Below are 18,149 nucleotides of genomic sequence, written 5' to 3'. Positions count from 1 at the left end.
TTCTGCCTAACACTATTCGTAATGGAAAGACATTGAAAGGCTCCGGGTTAAGCTGGTTTTCTGTGAACTCCTCCAGTACTTTTCATGAAGCTATGCTGATTTAATTCTTAAAGAAGATAAAAAATATCTACAGATGTTGGGACCTATAGACCAATTTATCTGTTAAGTATGGATGGTAACTTCCTTGCTAACTTTCTTGCTCACAGACTGAATGATTTTGTGCCTCTTCCAATTAATAATGACCAGGCAGGTTTTATTAAACGAAGAGCCATTTCTTCAAATACTGTTCATTCCTAATTATGGACAGTCTTTGTCTGATCAACTTGCGCTTGTTTCATTGGACGTACGGAATACATTCAACTTCACTTGCTAGGACTTCTATTTAAAACCATAGAGGAAATGGGATTTGGACAAGCATGCCTGAAATGGGCGAATGTACAGTATTGCTTGCCAACTCTGTCAGTTCTTACCAGCAAACTTTGTTCCTGGCCTTTTGGGCAGCAACGTGGCCCAAGACAAGGTTGCCCTCTGTCCCCGTTGCTGTTTGTACAAGCCATGGAAGGCCTGGCAGCTCAGCTCAGAAGAGATATAAGGATCGAAGGCATACGATTTGATGGAGCAGAGTGCACATTATGGCTCTATGCAGATGGTTTGTTAGTAGCGCTTGGACACTAACAGCAGTCATTGGCTAATCACACAGTTTGGGGTAATATCCAGCTTTATAATATTCTGAACCCAAAGTAGAGGCGATGACAGTCTTGGCCTTATGCAACCAAAGAGAACTTGGGGCTTCAAGTGCTGTCCAAAAAAGAGGCGATGCCTTGGCATCTGGATTAGAGCGAAGACCAGCCACATAATGAAATACAATATTGAGAAGCCCCTGGGAAGGCTGGAGGCTGCCGTGGACTGATGGTCCACTTTACACATGACACCTCAGCGCAAGGCAATTTTATGAAGATGCCCTGGAGGTGACCCATTTCATGAGAGAATATTGGCGAGAAATGGCAAAAATTGCAGTCAAGGTACATTTGCAGTGCAACTTCACATTGGAACAACACAGCAGTGAAGGTGGGCAGGAAACCAATTTTCTGGTGAAAACAGTGCATTAATGAGGTTGAAAGATTATTAGATCCGGTTTAGATCACTGTGTGACAGGTATATTTTTGGCATGGGCACATTTGGAGAATACTGTAATTTAAGGACCATGCTGAATGAATGACCTTCCCCACACTTTAGAACCGAGGACAAAGAGAATAATTCTGCTATTGAAGATCCTTCAACAGCCGTACATCCATTAGCAATCCCCGAGTACCCCTGACACCAAAACATTGACAAAATAGATGAGGGCCGTGTGCCAAAACAGAGCCCAACATGTGGTCCACATAGCAGTAACTTCCAATTAATGTCCCAGGAATTGGGGGTAGGCGGGGTCCAAGCATGTCAAATTAAAATCCAAGTTGAATGGTTGGGTGAACTACCATGGGCATCACTACTTGACAGAGCAGAACTTTAAAGGAAGTTGAGGTGCCGTCAAAAATGTGTTCAGAATTCCTGAAAAAGTTTGTTATAGTGCCTAGAGGGAGCAGAAAGGGTAGTTTTCACACCATGGTAGTTTGGAACAAATAATCGTTATTGTAACGCTAACTCTGTACATAATACCAATGTGTTCTCCTCATGACTCTCTCCTCACTTACTGTTTCTTTACGTAAGCATTTTGAATACAGAAAACCCTCTTTTCCTTAGAGCCACCAACACCCTGTCACATACAAGCAAAGGTTTTCAAAGAAATAGTCATTTAAAGCAAACGTGTCACTCTAATTTTATGCAGAAACATCAAAAGAAACAAACATTTATATCGAATGCAGTGAAACTTCTCATAATGCAAGTGACATGAGTTCAGTCTAAAACGTGACGCGATATTTCGCTTTTTGGTTTTGTAAATACATATATTTCCACAACTTGGCAGTCAGTCATCATTGTATTTCTTTGCCTCATTGTTCTGAAATAATGTAATTGCCTATTGTCCGCAGATAAATACTTTGCAACACATATTTAAGTGCCGTGTTTCCAAATAAAGATTTTGAACTGTCTTTTTTTTAATTTTGTTTCTCCAAAGATATTATAAAAAGTTTTCTGTTCCTGACTTGGACAGAATGCAGCTTCCACTGGACAGCTCTGCTCTAAACTTTTCCCATGCCAACAACACCTTGATCATTACGGTAAGCTTTTGGCTCAATTTCTATTCATCACAAATGCAAACTCTGAACAGTGGGAGTCATGAGCTTCGTTCCTGCTCCAACAAGGCTGGAAAATGTACACCATGCAGAAAATAAAAAAGTAATTGCTGTTTGGCTTGAAGTGTGCTTTGGAAGCTTAACTTTTTTTAAATGCTGCTTAGTGGTTCTCATGTAAAGCAATCATGATTTATCTGGCATACAATATGTTTTTACTACCGTGTTAGTATCTAGTGCACTTATCCTGCATGGCTCCACACTTAAATCCTTCTTGAAAGTTAGGGAACTTGAAATATATGTTGGCGTGTGTCCATTTAACAATTAAAAAAAACGTTTTGTTGTTAGATCCAAACGGTAGGTATGTGTAATGCGCAATGATCAGATTCCATGGGTAACACGTGCCTCCCCAGGCCACGCCCTGGACACGCCAATGCATCTTAGATCAAACATAAGTCAACTTTTACTTAATTGCCTTCATACAAAGCCTAATTATACTATCCTTTTTCATGAAATCAGTGCTGTAAAGAGAGGTTGGGTCAGTGCAGAAACCTCTCTATAAATCGGTTATGCAGGAATGCCTGCCAAATGTTTTTATATAATGTTATCTGTGACCCCTGTGTGCCAGCCTGCAGTTGTTATGCTACTTATGGTCGCAATCTGGAATTTGGATCAATAGACTGGTGCCTCTCAGAAGTCAAATGGAGCTAGAAACGGACCCCCTCGGGTTGAAAAGTCTTGGTTTTCATCAGTCCGCAGTAGTCAGAGTCCAACAAATGAAATATGTCATCTTATTCTGTTACAGTAAGAAGAATCATGCAAGTCTTCACATGCATCTTTTGTTGGAATTCAATTTATGCCCATTGGTAACCCCTCGAGCCTCCCTTAATGACTCTGAGCTCGACTGTCAACTTACATTCTATCCTCACATATTGGGATTCACAGCGTTCTTCTGTGTAATCATCAGTTTGGATATGTTTTTTTTCGTCCTCCAGGATTTTGCCCATGACTTTGATACTGTTGTCACATACGTGTTAACACAAAAAGACTAATTTGCTCTGTCTCCCATAAAATCTCAGTTAAAAGTCCCTTCATCAAAACCCTTCTTGGAGGGCAAGCCATGTTCCAAGATGCAGGCGTTTGATTTTATAGAAGAGCAGCTTAATTTTCACAGCATGCAGCATCTTGAACAAAGCTCATTAATAACCCTTATGTGCATTGTGTGAGGAACTCGTGGTGGCAACAAGTAAGACGGGCACAAGTGATCACAGTTCAAGGGTGTTTATTGAACAATGAATTCTACATGCACACATATTCTAAACCTAAATCTAAGATGGGAACAAGCGTCGACCATCAAATGAAAAATAAGGCAGTCCTAGTGGCGTTGCGTCAAATTAAAGGGGCCTATGCTAAGAAACCGATTGCCAAACCTCACAACTAATACAAAAGGGCCGAGGGATGGTTTTCAAGAAAAGAAAGAAGTATTGTTAAACAGTATGTCAGTCTCCAGTAGCCTGGGCCTTCCTTCCCCACGTTTTTGAACACAGGGTAAGGTGGGATCCTGGACCACAGTACTGTCTCAGGCTTCCCCAGCACGAGGCGACAGTTCTAATGGCAGCTCTCAGGACATACTCTCAAGCTTTTCTAGCACGAGATGACAGTTCAGCTTTTAACTCTCGAGCTTTCAACTATCAAGGCCGTCGATGGCCAAGTCTCATTTCACTTCTCTTGCTTTCACACAGTTCCTAGTCTTTCTATTGTACGGGTATTTTACTTGACCCGCGGTATGACCACTTTGCCCTCTTCCGCTGGCTCTCCTATGGCCTTCTGCGATCTGTAGTTTCTCTCATATCGGACTCAACCAGAGTCTCTTTAGTTAGCAGTCACGTGGTGGCAGTTTTCCCTCTGCAGCTGGTCTCCCCATAACACTTTATATAGTTCTTTACACAGTTCATTAAACTTGGTTCAAACTTGCCACTTTACGATTCTTTCACTCAACACAGTCCGGTTTTTATTGATTCTCCCCTCGACTCACCGGCTTTGATTGACACATTCTATGGGTATACTACCACACAGAAAAATCCAAAACAGGGATTCATCCAACTATCAAGCCACCGCCCGCTGAACACACAGTGGAGGGGAGTCTTGAGATAAGCAACAGATGGAGAATGTTGTTGGTTACACACATTAAATGTTTTTTAAATAAACTAACATGACAGGATATGAATTATAGATGGTAATTAGTATATCTATATTATTTTATAGATTGAGAGGCTCACCCTTCCTATCAAGAGGCAACACACACTAGACAGTTGCACTCCATTCTGATGAAGGTTGGCTAGAATATTGTGGCAAAGAAGTTTCCGCCCACAGTGAACTACAACCGAAACACATGTAGACAGAAAATACACTTGTAATAAAACAGAGGGCCACATCTAAAACACACGGGAGTGTTGGACTCTAATTTAAAAAAAACTGGAGTATATGTTTGGGGACAATAATTGCCCATAAATGAAATAGGTGTTAGTATGAAGATGGTATGTATGAGTTAGGAATGAATGATGAATTATGGGAGAAGTTATGTATAGGTTGAGCCAATTTTTAGTATGTCAAGTATACATTAGTAAGTAGTCATTGCTTGTGTTATGTGAAATAAATATTATATTTTGCCAAGATTTTGAAAACCTCAAACAGAATCCTGTTATCTTCATTCTATTGGTCCATATTTATCCTACAGGGTCAGAAGGGAAAGAGGTGATACAGCGAATTCTAAGTCTAGTATTAGGGTTTGTGGTGACCTCACAAGGGAAGGTTTTGTAGGATTTGTGAAATAGGCTGGCAGATTTGTGAGAATTCTGAAAATAACAATCAGATGGACGGGATTAGCATGGTCTACGGGGCAAACAGGAATAACTGGGATCACAAAATAAACAAGGGAACAGTAGGAACTGTAGTTTTCTACGTGAGCAAGTTGGAAAATAATAATCAGAGGGATGGGCAAAAGAATGATTGGGAGTATTCAGATAGGGAACAGAAAAACAGGGGGGCAGATGTGGCACAGCCCATAAAGGTCTCCAAGATTTCACCCTCCTTTTTCCTCTGTAACATACCGCGTCACCCTTTGGGCCTCCTCCTGAGCATAACCCTGGGTTGCCCTATCCAGGTGCTTTCCCTGCTCATCTACCTTCAAGGTTGGGATAAGAGAGGGTCAGTCCTTTCTTGGCCACCTGAATAAGGGATTCTCGGGGTCTGCTGCGGAGAATACACTCAGGTTTCTTACAATTGGCAGTAGACTCTACTTCTCTTCCACCTTTTCTTTCTCGCTCTATTCATTTGAAAGGAAGATCATCATTATCAAATCGTGATAGTTGAATATCTGGTGTGTGCCATACAAGATAATGTACTCGATGGGTATTACAGTAAAGGTTTCCACTTTTAACAAGTACAAGGTAATTAACCCCTTCAGTGCCAAGGGCGAGCTATCTCGTACTTGGAATTACTTCCGTAGTGCCAAGGACAAGATAGCTCGTCCTTTTTGGCACCTTGTTTTGTGTGATCCCTGCAAAGCAGGGATCACACAAAACTGTAATCCAACCCCCGGGGTATGTGAGGGGAAATCCCCCCCCTCACTGCCAGGGGGCTGGATTACCTTCAGTTTCACGTCGGCAGGCTTAAAGCATGCCGACGTGGAAGTAATTTTCACTGCAGCAGCCATTTTGGGCTGCTGCAGTGAAAATGCAAGGTGAGTGTTCACCTTTCTCCCCCTCGATCTCCGGCTGTATTTCAAGCCGGAGATCGAGGCATTGCTGGGCGCAGATCAGGCGCAGAGCCATGGGCGTAGGACATGAGGGGGGAGGGGGAGACAGAGGGGACAAATCCCCCCCCACAATTTTAAGTGGGGCGATATAATTGCATTTATCCCCCCAGAATATGTCTGTGTTGTGCACAGTCTACTGTGTCTCTGCCACTGTTTGCAGTTGCATGCAGCATGTACAAATACTTCTGCAGGCTTGGCACTGCTGAAAAGTGACTTTGCACTGCCAACAAACCCTGATTCATGGAACTGTGTAAAGTGCATGTTTGGCGTGCAAAGTCAGTGCAAAGTCATTTTTGCAGTACAAAATGACTTTGCACTGAAAAAATACACTTTTCCCGTTCCATGAATCAGGCTTTGGGTCGGTAGTGCCAGTGCAAAGTCAATTTTCAGCAGTGCTAACTTGCAAAGTTACTTTCAACCGTGCAAAAAATGCCATGAATCGGGCCCAAAAATGTGTCTTTACATGACATTGCCGACGAGTCGGGATCGACCCTTCCCTGCTGACACAAAACTCTGTAATGACTATCAGTGCAAAATGGCACAACCCTGCCGCCGTTTCTGCCACACCCAGGTAAACTAGCTTTCTGATGTTTGTTAATCTGCTTAGAATCACATGCTGTGCAAAGGTCCGACATCCAGTGGTCACTGCGGAGTATTGCATTTTGTTTTTCGTAGTCGAAAAAGGGGACGTCGACAAGGAGTGTCTGTAACACTATCCCTATAGTGACGTGCGTTGTACCCACAATCCCTCACGCGTCGAGGTCCCTCAGATTGTTTTTTTCCGCCCAGCTACTGGTCGCCTTTGCGCGGAGCTCCTCGAGAGACATTGCAGATTTCATCTCCTCGACCTTTGGTCGTTTTCCTATATTAATATAGAACATATCGATCCCCCCCTCGACGCTGTTGTGAAGCTGTCTCCGCCGAGCAAGATCTTCGACGGAGGGGACGAGCGGAGGAGATCCTTCGGCGTTGCCGAACACGTGGCCTGGCCTCGCAGGCCATATACAGTAGGGAGAGTGGGGGTCGTGGGACATCTCTAGTTCTTTTCTGAGAATGCCTTTCCTTTTCCCCTTCCTTTCCCTTGGGGTGGTTATCACGATTTATTGCCTCGGCTATGGAGAGGACACCCTTTAGGTTTTGCCCGCTTTGCAAGGGCAATTTTACTTGGAAGGACAAGCATTCACGGTGTAACCGCTGCTTGCCCCTCGATCACAAAGAGGAAGGTTGCACGGCTTGTCGGCTTCTTAAGCCGAAGACTCTAAAAGACCGTAGGGTCAAGAGGTGGGCGGCCTACGCTATGTCGAAGGCCGACGCTCCACCCACCGTTGCTACCTCCGACAGTGACGAGGAACGTGATACCACGACCTCCGCTACGGAAGTCGAAAACCCCCCTAGAGAGCGCACAAGCGCTTCGTCGTCTGTCCCCAGCCCCGACGGGCTCGGCTCACGCCCTGCTTATGGGGATGAACACCCCGGCGACATTGACGCACACAAGACCACACATAAGCACACAACCCATGGCTCTTCTTCGTCGAAGGCGAAGAGAGCATCAGCGCCCAAGGAGACGCAGGTTCCACCGGCAGCCTCCTCGGACCGTTCGGGTTCGAAGCCCCTCTCGCAACCACAGCCGCGACCAGCGACTGGGTTTTCGGCAAATAAGGGCGCCGCCCCCAAATCATCAGCCGGCGCGCATCAGCAGAAAGCGCATGCTGCCGTAGAGCGATCGACACCCATAACGTCGAAACCACAGCCCTCCGCTGACAAACGAGTCGCTGAGAGCTTGGCGAGGATCGTGGTAGCCGACGCCCACAAGCGTACGCCGAAAGACACGTTGAGCGCTACGCAGAGGTCGAAAGACACGCCGAAAAAGCCCGAAGAAAAGCAGGGACGATCTCCTTCAGTCGAAGGGATTCCCAACACACCTGAAGGCTTTTCGGAGGGCGACGGGACACTTTCCTCGACGTTGTGGGAGAGGTCGAGCCGTTTTCAGCTACAAGACATCATTTTTCCCCCGCTAGACCGCTCAGGGGTACCCCATGAAACCATGGAAAGGCTCCATCTCTGCATGGAAAGAATGGAGAGGTTTATGAATACCCAGAACCCTCCCACTCCCAAGAGAATAAGAGAAGGGCCTCAGGAGGACCCCAGGGCCAAAATTCCGAGACTAGTCAATCCCCACCAGGACACAGCCGCAGACTTCCATAGTGTGTATGACCTCACTGGGGAAGAACATTATTTTGAGGAAGAGGATGATTTTATAGACGAGGAAGAGGGACGGAACCAGGTGGAAGGTCTGGAAGACAGCCCAGACTTGGTAGGAGAAGGCTTCGGAGAAAATCCAGAAGAAGAACCTTCTCACCCCTGGCAATCCCCATCAATATATTCCGACACTGATGTCCTGAACCTAAATCCTCCTGACAATTCACCTATTAGAAACACGTCTCCCATTGACGATCAGCCCACATTTAATGCCCTGTTGCGCAGAGCAGCAGCACATTTGAACTAGACACTGGGGAGCTCTCTCCTGAATTAGACTTTGTGGAAAGAGTAATTAAGGAGAAACCCCCGGTCAGTCAGACCATTCACCTCCTCGCTTCGGTGAAGAGAAGAATCATCCCTTCGCTGTCCACACCTGCACTAATCAGAGGGGTCAATCCTAGAATTGAAAAACTTTTCACTCCTTCACCCTCAGACCCGCTGTACATCAGGGGACATTCCATTCCGGATTCCCTGGTAGTAACCAACACAAGAAAGAGGGCAGGGGTACCACTTTCCACCAGTGAGGCACCACCTGACAAGGAGGGCAAGCGGTTATATGCCCTTGCAAAAAGAGTTACATCCTCGGCTGCCTTTTCGGCAAGAATTGCGAACAACAATTCTTTGCTCGCTAGCTATGCGGACGCGCAGTGGGCCAAACTGCGCAAAGACGCCGAAGAAGCGCCGGAACCATTACGTACACGCCTGCTTACAACTATTGGCGAAGGAACCCAGGTCAACCAGAGTATTGTAAAGAACTCTCTGGATGCGGCAGAAACAGCGGGACGTTCCCTAGTTCAGGGAATAATCCTAAAACGCCACGTATGGCTGCGCAACTCAGGGTTCAAACCGGAGACACAAACCTCTTCGGGAAAGCGGTGGATGAGGCTCTGGAGATGGCTAAAAAAGAGTTCGGTACTATCAAAACTCTTGACCAAATCTCTAAGCCCTCTACCAGGCGCGGCTATGGCAACAAACGCTTTTTTCGTGGCCAACGCCAACAACAAAACCAGCAGCAACAGTACCCTGCCACCAATTTCCAGACCAATAGTGGCCAGTACAGCCAAAGAGGCCAGCGCCGGGGCAAAGGAAGAGGCCGGGGGTCCACCCCCAGAGGCTCCCAAGCCCCCAACAACACCAAGTGACGCGAAGATTCGCGTCCCCTCTCATGCAACACCGGTCGGGGGCCGGATAACATCCTTTCTTCCAGCATGGGAGGGTATAACGTCAGACCGCTGGGTACTTTCCACCGTAGCCCACGGATACTGCATCGAATTCAACAGTTCCCCAACATACAAACCCCCGAGGGGACGTCGCATGACACCGGAACATCTTGCCATCCTTCTCCAAGAAGTACAACAACTGCTGGAAAAAGGAGCCATAGAGGTCGTACCTCTATCTCAGGTAACGGAAGGTATTTATTCAGTGTACTTCCTTGTACCCAAAAAGGATCTAACCATGCACCCTGTATTAGATCTGCGCCCAGCGAACAAGTTTATCAAACCCCAAAAGTTTTGTATGGTGACCTTACAAGAAGTGATCCCACTGCTATCACAGGGAGATTACATGACAACATTGGACATGAAAGATGCATACTTTCATATTTTAATGTTGCCAGCGCACAGAAAATACCTCCGGTTCATGAGAGAGGGCAAACACTACCAGTTCAGAGTGCTACCCTTCGGCATAGCATCTGCACCAAGGGTATTCACGAAGGTGCTGGCAGTGGCAGCGGCCCACCTGCACAGGTTGTCCATCCCAGTTTACCCTTACCTCGACGACTGGCTCATAACAGGGGATTCTTACGAAACATGCTTCTCCAATACCCAAAAGACTGTAGACCTTTTGTTCCAGTTGGGCTTCTCCATCAACGAAAAGAAGTCCAGCCTAGACCCCAGCCAAATCAAACAATTCCTAGGGGCTCTAATTCAAACAAAGGACGGCCTCGTCTTCCCCTCCAAAGAGAGGGTCCAAAACATGCTGTTTCAGATCCCTCAATATGTGACCGGTCGAGAGGTGACTGTACGCAAAGCAATGCGCTTGCTAGGCATGATGGCGTCGTGTATTTATTTGGTACCTCACACGCGCCTGCGCATGCGCCCAATGCAAGAGTGGCTCAACAGCTAGTGGTGTCAGGCCAGCGGACTATGGGACGATCTAGTGGTGGTCTTGCAGGCCTTAGTTCTCTCGCTACGGTGGTGGACAAAGGAAAACCTGGAAAAAGGGAAACCCTTTGCCACACCCGCGGCGGAAGCCACTCTAACCACAGACGCATCCCTCACAGGATGGGGGGGCTCACCTATCCCATCAGACTGCTCACGGAGTGTGGACTCCGAACGTAGCATCCAAACACATCAATCTTCTGGAGCTACTAGCGGTGTTCAAGGCGCTAAAAGCCTTCCAGGAACACCTACAAGGCAGGACAGTGATGGTCCTTACGGACAGCACCACAGCCATGTATTACATCAACAAGCAGGGGGGAACCCACTCTCCAGGACTGTCCAAACTGGCCCAAAATATATGGAAGTGGGCTCTCAAACAAAATATGTTCCTACTGTCACAACATGTACCAGGGGAACTCAATCTGCTGGCAGACAAACTCAGCAGAGATTTCCCCCTGCCCGAAGAGTACGAATGGCGACTGCACGAAGACATCGTCTTCGATGTCTTCACGCAATGGGGATTCCCAGAAATAGACCTGTTCGCAACCCTGGAGAACTCACAATGCCAAATTACGCCTCCAGGTACCCCCAGAACCAATCCAAGGGGAACGGTATGTCGATTCAATGGTCAGGGAAATTTGTTTACGCTTTTCCCCCGACTCCCCTTCTCAACAAGGTGGTGCACAAGATGCACCAGGAACAAGTAACCATGATACTGGTGGCCCCAATGTGGGCCCGACATCCATGGTTCGCTCACTTGATGGAGATGTCTCTATCCCCCCCAGTGAAACTCCCCTGCCCGTACAACATGCTGTCACAAGACAAGGGCAGGACTCTGCATCCATGCCCCCAGAACATGAATTTAGCAGCCTGGCTCCTGAGATCATAGAATTTGGACATCTACAGCTCCCGCAGAGATGCATGGACATCCTCAGGGAAGCCAGAAAACCTAACACTCGCCACTGCTATTCTAGCAAGTGGAAGAGATTTGTCATCTGGTGCAGAGGAAAGAGCATCAACCCGTTTGACTGCTCTCCCACACATATTGTTCTATACCTGACCCATTTATTGGATTCAGGTCTAGTGTTCAATTCCATTAAAGTCCACCTAGCGGCACTTTCTGCATACACCACTTCCCAACTCAGTGTCGTGGTGGAAGATCCCTGTTATAAAGGCCTTCATGGAGGGAGTAAAGAGAATACACCCCCCGATAGCTGACCCAGCTCCCGGATGGGACCTTAACGTGGTACTTACCAGACTCATGGGCTCACCATTTGAACCCATGCACAAAGCATCTCTTAAAGACCTCACTCTTAAGACTGCTTTTCTAATAGCTATCACCTCCATCAGGAGAGTAAGTGAACTACAGGCTCTTTCTGTTCTAGACCCCTTTGTTACAGTTCACAGAGATAAAGTGGTTCTACGCACTCACCCAAGGTTTGCTCCGAAATTCATCTCAAAATTCCACGTAAACCAGTCTATAGAACTACCAGCGTTCTTTCAAAATCCTTCCAACTTGGGAGAAAGGACTCTGCACACACTAGATGTCCGCAGAGCGGTCATGTTCTACATGGAAAGAACCAGACCACTGAGGAAGACTAATCAGTTCTTCGTCTCGGTGGCAGCAGGAAGAGAAGGGGATGCAGTTTCAAAGTCCACTATTTCTAGATGGATTGTTCAATGCATCACTCTCTGCTATACTCTTGCTAAGAGAGAACTGCCCTTTAGGCCAAGAGCACATTCTACTCGTGGCACGGGGGCGTCCATAGCATTCATTGCAAATGTTCCCCTTGAGTCCATCTGCAAAGCGGCTACCTGGAGTTCTGTGCACACCTTTACAAAACACTACTGTCTAGATGCACACTCTAGATCTGACTCCCAGGTGGGACAGGCAGTATTAAGACATCTTTTCTCTACTGTTCCTTCTCATAACCCACCACCAACACCGGGTACTGCTCGCTAGTCTATGCACAGCATGTGATTCTAAGCAGATTAACAAACATCAGAAGACAATGCATTACTTACCGTAAAAGCATTTCTGATGGTTGTATCTGCTTAGATTCACATGCGCCCACCCTTCCTCCCCGCTCGGATGGAAGGAACATAGACATCCTTTTCTATATTTCTCTCTTTTCTGTACTCACTCACGTCTAGAAGGCTCCCTCAGGGCAGATAAATACAAACAGAGGGACCTCGACGCGTGAGGGATTGTGGGTACAACGCACGTCACTATAGGGATAGTGTTACAGACACGCCTTGTCGACGTCCCCTTTTTCGACTACGAAAAACAAAATGCAATACTCCGCAGTGACCACTGGATGTCGGACCTATGCACAGCATGTGAATCTAAGCAGATACAACCATCAGAAATGCTTTTACGGTAAGTAATGCATTGTCATTCCTTGGTGCCTATGGCATAGCTGTGAGAAACAACATATTTTGGTATGGAATCTAAACCCAGTAGGGGCCCGGGGGAGCATGCAGTATGCTTTGTTCCCTGGGGAGGTTTCGGGACAGATAGATTGCCCCTCCTGCTGTATATAAAGGTGCCGGCGAAGGTCCTGGAACTGTTGGCGGTTAACGTCGTTCCTTGTTGCCTGGACCTTCGCTGGCACCCACTGCTGTATGGCGTGTGTTGGCCTGGGGGGCACCCTGGCGCAGGTGCAGTGGAGGGGTTCAAGGGTAAGGTTGGGGAGAGGGGGTCCCGAGGGTTTAAAAAAATAAATAAAACGTTTGTTTTATTATGCCTGGTAGATTTATAGAGGCATGCATATACAGTTTATTTATAGATAGAATTTTAGCGGACGGGCTAAGGAGGAAGTGTTGTGGGAACATCTTACCTTCCTGTCAGTCCGTTTCCGCAGGTTGCTCCGGGCCATGGCAGCTCTGTGTAGGACGTGTCCTGCTGGTGGGAGCGGGCGTCCTCCCTTCAGTTTTCATGGCCGTGCCAGGTTTACAGCCATTATTAATAGGATGGGGGGGGGGGGCACGTCAGGCCTGGAGCTGTTTTCCCTCTGCTCCTCTGGGGAGGGAGTTGTGGGTTGGCGAGAAGGGAGGCTGCGGTGTGCGCCTCACACCACTAGGGGGATGGGCTGTGCACGGCCCTCTAGACCCGGTGTCAGTGACAGTTTGGAAACACAAGGTGCTATTTTAGGGAGGGGGGAAAGGTTTCTTAAAAAAAAAAATATATATATATATATATATATATATATATATAATAAAGGGAACGTTACATTTCTGTCAGTATAAGTCATAACAGTGAAGAGGGTGAGAGCTATTAGATATCAGCTGAGCTATATTAAGGGCTCTACCTTGTTCCCGCATGGGGCTCCATTCCCCCGTTGTTTTACGGGGCAGGGGGCATATCCAGTGGGGTGTGGGGGATTATTTGTGCTCAGCGTGTGTGCCCAAGATGCAATCAGTGCACTACCCATCAGTGATAAGGATGAATGCACCGTCTGGGCCGGTTCTGGGGGGTACAGGTGGGGTCAGCTGACTAGGAGGTGAATGGGGGCAGGGAATTCCTGGCACATGCCAGGGCTTTTGGGTGGGGGCGCAATGGGGCCGGGTCACGGGGTGGAGGGGTAACGGGAGGTATAGGGGCAGGTGCGTTAGTAGAGAGCGGGAAGGGTGTAAGCAGCCATCAGGGGTATTACAGGGTAGGTGTTAGGAGGGGGCAGTATGACCCCAGATTTGCCCATGAGGGGGAAAGGAGTTGGCGAATGCCATCATCCTAGGGTTCAGCAGCAGGGGGAGGGGCTAGGGCACCCCCCTACAATGGGAGCAGAAGGGAACAGTACATCCCTGGAGGTGGAAGGGAGTTGGCGGATGCCATCATCCCAGGGTGCAGCAGCCGGGGTAGGGGTTAGGGCACCCCCCCCTACAACGTGAGCAGAAGGGAACAGTAAGTCTTTGGGCCGGATCGTGGTGATGGGAGATGGCCGGAACGCTGTCACCTCCACGGAGAGGGGGGGAAGAGCTTTTGGACGGCTCCCCCCAGCAGCTGTGCGGTGTCACCCAGCGGCAGGGCAGTGGTGATGGGGTGTACGCTCCACGTTACAACGGTTCTGGGCCAAGAGGTGAGCAGGATTGGAATTGAAGGTGCATTGGTGTTTGGGAAGGGTAAGGTTGGTGGTTTGGAGGTGATGTGGGCAGTGTATTTTGGGGGTAAAGGAGGTGGTGAAATAAAAACAATAAACATTAAAGAATAAAGGACAATAAAGAATAATTATGGAGGAAGAGGGGATATCCTAGTTTGGAACGAGATTGGGCGGGTAATAATAAAAAGAAATGGCAGTGGAGAACTGGAGGGTCAGGAAGGGTGTTTTGAAAGGGATGAGGTGAAGGAAGAGAGTAACAGTTGGTATGAGCGGGGGGCGAGGGAGGAGAATGATGTGACAAGTCATTTATAACGTACCCGTACACAAGTGTTTCTAAGAGGGACAAGATGAAGGAGGGAACACAAGGGAGGACAAAACCATGATTTTTCTGACCCGTGTGGCAGTCAAATTGTGCAAGGTAGATACAGCCCTTAGGGTGAGGTAGGTCTGGAGTGAGTGCACAGATACAAGGAAAGGGGGGGGCGGGTACCCGTGAGACTCTGAGGGTAGCCAGTCAGCACAGTACGAAAGTGAGTGGGCAGGGGACAGCAAGAGAGTAAAGCAGTAGAAGAGTAAGGTCTTGAGCTGTTCGAGAGTTTCAGAGGGTCTGGCTCAAGTTAGAGAGGGTCAGGGAGGTCCATTGAGGGAGGTATCTGCAGGCTGGAGAGATATACACCCCACTCTCAACTGGCGAAGAGTCTGAATATCAGATTTGGAGGCGTCTATAGAAGGGCATGAGAGGAAAGAAGGTGAAGATAGTTGGGTTCTACTTTACAGTGCGGGCAGGGATCGGGTGGTAAGGTAAGGGGATTAGTTAAGGGAGAGAAGAAGGCAGTAGTTGGAAAAAAGGGTGGCCTACTCTGGGGTTAGGGGCATGAGGCATCGGGCCCAGGCCGGGTATACCACAAGATTGGGGGCGGGGGTGTTGTGGTGGTACAGCCCCTCTGGGCCTTAGGGTTTTAAGAGATTGTGAATACTGAATCCCACTACGGGGTCCTGGTGTGGCCCAGTATTGGTTGGACCCACCTGGGAAAGGAAGTGGGGGTGCAGGAGGCAGAGGGCAGACAGCAATCTCTGTGAGAGAGGTGCAGCGAGAGGAGTAGTGGCAACAAGAGGGGAAGGTTTCCTACAAGAAGGAAGAGTGGGGATAACTGTATCGGGTCAAGAAGATGGTGGAGTTGCGTGAACGGCAACACAATAATTATTTTGTTGTACCTCTTAGTTTGGCTTAAAGGGATGTTGACTGGGTGACAGTTATCTGATGACAGTTAAGATGGGTGAATGCAGATCAGCAAAGCATTTTAGACTAATGGGGAACTCGGATGATCAAGGATGCGGAGAATGTCAAATTACTGGGAGAATAGGGATGAGGAGAAGCAGGGCTTAAGGGGATGAACATGGTAGCATGGTGTGGAGTTAGATGACGGGTAAACAAAGCAGTTTGGACTAAGGAGGAACTCGGAGGATCAACGAGGGAGAGAAGGTGAGGATAGGGAGAAGGAGAGTGGAATGGGAGGGTCGAACATTGGGAGAGGTTGGCCCAATAAAAGAGGAGTAAAGGTAAATTGGAAAGAAGGAAAGTTTCAAAGGATTTGAAAATTAACAAATAAATGGAGGGCAAATATCAGAAGATTTGCGCTCGGGGTGAAGGAGCAGAACAAGAGCGGCACACAAGTAGATAAGTGGGCACTGATGCCACCTGAAGTGGCAGGTTGTGTGGATTGAACTGCATGGACAGGGGTGCGCAGTTGGCCCCTGGTGCAGAGGGGGGGGGACAACATGAGATAGAACTGCATGGACAGGGTTGCACGAATGGCCCCTGGTGCAGTGGTGGAATGATTGAGGATATGGAACCTTTGCAAGGATAAACATGGGAGCGCAGTGGCCTGAAGGAAAGGATGTGGTGTCACAGAGGGCAGTGCACAGTGGGAATTAAATGGCATGGACAGAAGTGTATGGCGTCTGGGAAAGTGGGGGGCAGCATGTGAGGTACTTAGCAGAAAGCAAGAGAGCAAGTATGGATATGAGGGGGAACACAGGTTACATGGACAAAATGAGGAGGGGGTGGATTTACTGCATGGGCGAGGATTAAACTGCATGGACGGAGGGAGCAGGTACGGCCCCTGGTGCAGTGGGGGAGCAATAAGGAAAAGGCAGGGTATGGAGCGGAGGGCAAGAGGGTATGGGTGCAGAGGTATATGGAAGTATTGATGCAAGGGTACATTGGTGGGTAGATAGCCATGACATGTGGTTCAATATGCTGGCCACAAACAAAAGGAGGTTGGATTTGGTTTAGGGTTATAAGGTATCGCGTGGATTGGCAGAGGAGTGGGGAAAGTTTGCAGTGGAAGGAAGCATCATGGGAAAGAAGGGTTAGTTACGGCATTAGTGTGGGGTACTTGATTAGAGAGCATATGATGGATGGAGGAGAGCAGGGTGATGTACGCAAGAATACTTAAGGCATTTGCACCACACAGGTTAGGGCTCTTAGTGGGTAGGGAAAGTTATTAAATACATAAGGAGAAATAATGACACGGGAGCATCAGAGGAGTTTCACGTTTTCAGATCACAATTGTTGGTGGCATTAGTGGGCTGGTGGGCAGGTGGTGGCAGGGTACAGTGAGTAGTTGGGCATGGAGTATAGGGGTAAGAGGGTGTGTTTCAAGGGAAAATAAATAAATTAAGAATTGAGTAAATAAATAATTTTAAAAATGGGGGAAATGGGAAAGAGGGTCAAAGGGTACAATGTGTTGACAAGGACCTGTTAGGGCTCTGAAGAGGTGTTGGCAGGGAAGAGAATGGGGCAGAGGATTCTAAAGTAGAGGAAAGGGCTTTGGTAAAAATGGAGGGGGGGGAGGTGGACAAAGTGGGATGAACAAAGTTTGGGGGTGTAGGGTCCCTAGGGGGTGGTGCATAATTAAGGGTGCTGGTGCAGATTTACAGTAGTTTATTTGGAAGAGGTTTGGGGCAGAGAAGTGGTGACAAATATAATAAATAACTAATGAATACATTTAACAAACGAAGGAAAGGGTGTTAGTTGGCCGCTAGGGAAAGGGAGGGACAGTGGTGCCCTGATTAAGAAGCGGAACATGAGGGAAGCGCGTAAAGAACAAGAACAGGTTCGGTATCAAGTCAGGTGGGGAGAACTGGACACCAGAAACGCTGTAAGGTTTAGGTTGTGAGAGTTTGAGCAGCACGGGAAGGTACGGGGGGAAGGATTTGCCAGAAGGGAGATATAGTGAGCTACGAGGAGGAGAAGGGTTCTCAAGGGCAAGGAATTACTGGGGGACAAAAGGTAATGAGGTTTACAGTGGCAGGTTTTAGGTATAATAGAGGGGGAGTAGCGGAATGCAGTAAGGTGGATTAAGTACAATTACATGTGGTGCTTAATTTGTCTTTTCTTTCACAGATGCAGCAGTAAGTGGTGTTTGGAAGATGATTAGAAGGGACCGGGCAATGTATGCAGGGTATCGGTTAAGGTGGGGGTATAAGGCTTAAGGGCAGTTGGATATAAGGGTTTTCTCCCAAGATAATGTTTTGATGGTGGGGGATTAAGGGCAGGAGGGCTATTACGAGTATGTAG

General features: G+C 47.7%; 1 protein-coding gene across 1 annotated transcript in view; it reads left to right on the top strand.

Annotated features, from left to right (window-relative positions):
* Positions 1-18,149, top strand: part of DPCD (deleted in primary ciliary dyskinesia homolog (mouse)) — a 387,341-nt gene that overhangs the window by 293,387 nt on the left and 75,805 nt on the right. Inside the window, exon 5 of the mRNA XM_069611638.1 lies at positions 2,117-2,219. Within this exon, the coding sequence (XP_069467739.1) occupies positions 2,117-2,219 (103 nt within the window). The remainder of the gene's footprint in view (positions 1-2,116; positions 2,220-18,149) is intronic.

This window comes from Ambystoma mexicanum, chromosome 8 (assembly GCF_040938575.1).
Source record: "Ambystoma mexicanum isolate Mex_15411 chromosome 8, UKY_AmexF1_1, whole genome shotgun sequence".
NCBI lineage: Eukaryota > Metazoa > Chordata > Amphibia > Caudata > Ambystomatidae > Ambystoma > Ambystoma mexicanum.
Note: the sequence above shows the minus strand (reverse complement) of the source record. Positions and strands in the feature narration are given on the sequence as shown.